The 4,284-nt window shown below is 44.5% G+C and overlaps 1 protein-coding gene across 1 annotated transcript; it reads left to right on the forward strand.

The window, feature by feature from the left end:
- The first annotated feature begins 441 nt into the window (after window positions 1-441).
- Window positions 442-3,118, forward strand: LOC131282783 (succinate dehydrogenase [ubiquinone] iron-sulfur subunit, mitochondrial). The gene is made up of 4 exons (XM_058312326.1): window positions 442-672; window positions 1,377-1,487; window positions 1,718-2,022; window positions 2,129-3,118. Exons 1-4 carry the CDS (start codon window positions 613-615, stop codon window positions 2,523-2,525), a joined length of 873 nt encoding a protein of 290 aa, XP_058168309.1. The 5' UTR covers window positions 442-612; the 3' UTR covers window positions 2,526-3,118.
- The last annotated feature ends 1,166 nt before the right edge of the window (window positions 3,119-4,284 follow it).

The raw sequence follows: 4,284 nt of genomic DNA on the forward strand, positions 1-4,284 counted from the left end.
GTAGCCAGGTGAGAATGTAGGACACTGAGGAGGTGAAGACTATTAACAAAAACACAAAAAATATGTCTCCAAAAGGCCCCAATTTATGCGTACCGGCTAAATCATGCCGGAGCTCATATGGAAGTGGTTGATATGCAAACGTTGAGCCGATTCTGAATCGATCGTAAAATAATAAAGTATTTTCACATATTTTCACTTTTCAATGAAACGCTTTATCCATTTCATGAACGTTTATTCCTAGTTCCGAATGTTTTGTTTCCGTTTCTGAACAGCTAGAAAATGTTATGGTAAGTTTCAATTAACAGTCAATTTGAATTGGATACATATCATTCGCCATAAACACGAGGATGACAGCTGTCAGCTGTCATTATCTCGAATGAGATACAAATATATTGTGCTCTCTGTCACTCATCTTGTAGCAACATCAGACCTGTCTGTCTCGTTCCATTGCGCGGCTCGTCCTTCGATGTATTTTGGATTATTTCACAAATTTAGGTAACTGCGGGAGGTTCTCGCTGCTGTTGTCAGAAACACAAAACGTCGAGTGAAAATATCGCGTAGAAGTGCAGATAGTTGTCGTGCCAGCGCTGCGAAAAAACCTTGTCCAAAATCATGGCCGCGCTTGTTTCGGATCTCAAGTTTCTTCTGGCCTGCCGCGGAACGTTCGGACAGGTATGTGCGCGGGATAGGTGAACCTGGCTGTCTGCCGGGGGCTCAGCCAGATTTAGTTCCAGATCTTTCACATCGATTAGCTTGTGGCCCAAAGGATACATTGGCCACCGGGGACAATGAAGGAATGGAATGCTGACGCACGAAAGAAACGCTGTTATAATCTCCCGCGCTTGCCCGTGTAAAAAAAAGTGTGCCATTATATAACGACTATCGTGCAAAAAGTGATAATTTTGTAGTCTGCAACATACAAGAGTCTTCTAGGCGCCCCCATCAGTCCTTTCCCTCAGCGTAATGGCATCAACTTTTCGAACCAATCTTGTTTGCCCCCTCCACCGCCAGCTGATAGGAGGTTCCACATTTTCCAAGGTGGTCGTGGGTCAATGTGATGCGGAGAATATGATTAACACAGGCGGGAATTGATCCGCCCGTGTACCCTATTTTGAGCTGCTTTTATTTTTTTTCCATTCGCCATGTGAGAAATACCATCGTTCGACCATCGTCTGGCGGCACGCGAACGCACCGCGAATCAATTCAGTAAATCGAATTGAATCAAATCGCAACCGCGCGCGCCACGGTGTCAATCGTGGGTCAACAAGGCCGCTTTGTATCAACCAGATTACCAATGCAATTCAATCAATTTGTCATTTCTGCTTGTCCGTATGATTGATATGACCTGGGTCCGTTGCTTTCCTTTTTTGTTTTAGATTAGAAACATCCACCTCGCTGCCGCCAACAATGCCGCGGCAAAGAAAGTTAAAAAGTTCCAAATCTACCGCTGGAACCCGGACCAGCCCGAGCAGAAACCGTACAATCAGGTGAGTTTTTCCGAAACAAAACAAGGTTACGCAACGTGCAGTTTAGAAAACAGACGTAGCGCGTCATAATTGTGAACCGAGTGTTTGATCATGTGTCGAGTTTGCGATGCAAAAGTTTTTTTGTTCTCTGGCTCATAGTAGCCAATGGGAATGTGAAGAAAATACTGTTGTCATCGAGTGTGAATTGAATGGTATTCATTGATACATCATTTCCCGTATTCTACTTCCAGACGTACGAAGTTGATTTGAGCGCCTGCGGGCCGATGGTGTTGGACGCCCTGATTAAGATTAAGAACGAGATGGACCCGACGCTGACATTCCGCCGTTCGTGCCGCGAGGGTATCTGCGGCTCTTGTGCCATGAACATTGGCGGTACCAACACGCTCGCCTGCATCAGCAAGATCGATGCGGACAACCTGGACAAACCGACGAAGATCTACCCTCTACCTCACATGTACGTGGTAAAGGATTTGGTGCCTGACATGAACAACTTTTACAATCAGTACCGTTCGATTCAGCCTTGGCTGCAGCGCAAGTGAGTGTTTCTGAGTCCGCGTTTCCATCATCCGATGGCTTATCAGCCACCATAAATTGCCTAGTAACTGACCTTACTCATGATTGTTTTTTGTTTGCTGCCGTAGGAACGAGAGCACCGAAAAGAAGGGCGACGCTCAGTACCTCCAGTCGGTGGACGATCGCGCCAAACTGGACGGTCTGTACGAGTGTATCCTGTGCGCGTGCTGCTCGACGTCCTGTCCCTCGTACTGGTGGAACGGCGATAAGTACCTAGGACCGGCCGTGCTGATGCAGGCCTACCGCTGGATCATTGATTCGCGCGATGAAAGCACCGCCGCCCGGCTGGACAAGCTGAAGGATCCGTTCAGTGTGTACCGATGCCATACGATCATGAACTGCACGCGAACGTGTCCGAAGGGCCTGAACCCTGGTAAGGCGATCGCTGAGATCAAGAAGCTACTGTCGGGTATTGCTAAGAAGGACGCACCAGGTTTAGAGACGGCCGCTCTGCACAATAAGTAAGGCTATGCAATGCGGCATGACGTTGATAGAGTTACATTGCTGACTTTATTTTGCAACACAAAAGGATTTGGACGTGCGTAGGCCTTGTAAGGGCTCGCGCAAACAAAAAAAAGTATTTCGATACCAAAAAGAGGGGCAAATCATCTTAACCTTGAACACATGCAAGATCAACAACATTGTAAATTAATTACTTAATTCGATCCCTCGAAAACGATAGGGTGCTGCACATTATATCAGATCCTAATTTGTCGAAGCAAAGACCAAAAATCGAAGTTAATTATGCTTGTGGCTAGTTAGACCGGTCATCCGTTGTGCTCATTATTCCGTTTCAGTTAGTGTGCAGTTGATTCGGTTTTGAGTACGCGATTAATTAATTCGAAATTGAAATGCACTCCTTCATCACAAAAAAGAATCCCTGTCCTATGCCTTACACAAAAACGGCGTCAAGTGAGACACCAGAAGAATTAACCAACATCTGCATTATTTATTTTCGCCTCCGTAGCAAATGGATTTGTAGCAATGAAGGAGTAATAAATAGACAAAATACTTAAACCGGTCGCTTTCATCGGCATATTTCGGTTAATATCTGTAATTTACGCTGTACTTATCATGTGTAAATGATGACCAACATGAAGAAAGTGTTCAAAAAAATGTGTATCGACTAAAAACCAATAGAAATGGTTATGGCAAACCGAATCTCTTATTTGGCAGCCCTGGCGAAATAATTATAGCAAACTTAAAACACTTCATTCTGGCAACCCTGCCCAACGGTCAATGTTTCATGTAGTGGTGGAAAACCGAATCTCAAGCCGGAATGGCATATACAAATCCGAATCCTCATCAAATCAACAAACTGATGGAGGGCCTTTTTCAATTACAAATACTGTAAAAATCTAAACGAGGTCTTGATTTAAATCATTGTCACCCCCAAACCTATTGAATCAATTCGCGTCCCAAAGGAATTGAATCTCATACGAATTCGTCAAGATCCAATCCGATAGAAACCGCCAAAGAGTCAACATTTTGAATCCCTATTCTCTCAACACTACTTGACAGTCCAAATCGGTGACGTCAGTTTTGTTAAACGCGTGAGAAGTAGCGCCGCTGTGTTGCTCCAAAAAATGAAATAATTATCATATAAAACGAAGTTGTTGGTGGGTAGAAATAGCACCAAAAGTTAGCCATACTCTCAGTGCAGGTAAGTGCGATAAAGATTTGATGATTTAGTCCGTTCTTCCCATGAAAAATCGCCCGTTTAGTGAAGCGTCGATCCATCCGAAGCAGGGCAGGTACGGAACGCGGGGTAGCGTCATGCGATCGACGGAACTTTTAATGTATTCCATCGAGGAATACACCACTTTGGTATCGAAGGGCTTCTAAATCAACTAGAATGGACAATACTGAACATATGAGTCGCATTCGTTAATAAAACTGTATGTGGATGCTTGGTGGAAAGTGTATCAGTAGCGAAACCCGGATCGCATCACTTCCCTCCATTTTCAATGTATTCCTATGGATGGGAAGAAAAGCAGGCGGGAGCATTGTTTATTTTTAAAACGCGGTCCCTTCGAAGATTCGGTCGGATCGCCATGATAAAATATCGATGCTTCTGAAGTGGATGTACAAGCCACACTGCTATGTTGCTTCCAAACGTGGGGAGTTGCTTGCATTTTAATGGAATACAACGTTCCCCGATGAGCTAACGATGATTGACACTTGAGTCAATTTCTTTTCCTTCGGTTTTATCTGTAAACCGTAA

The sequence above is a fragment of the Anopheles ziemanni genome, chromosome 2, assembly GCF_943734765.1.
Source record: "Anopheles ziemanni chromosome 2, idAnoZiCoDA_A2_x.2, whole genome shotgun sequence".
NCBI classification, from domain to species: Eukaryota; Metazoa; Arthropoda; class Insecta; order Diptera; family Culicidae; genus Anopheles; species Anopheles ziemanni.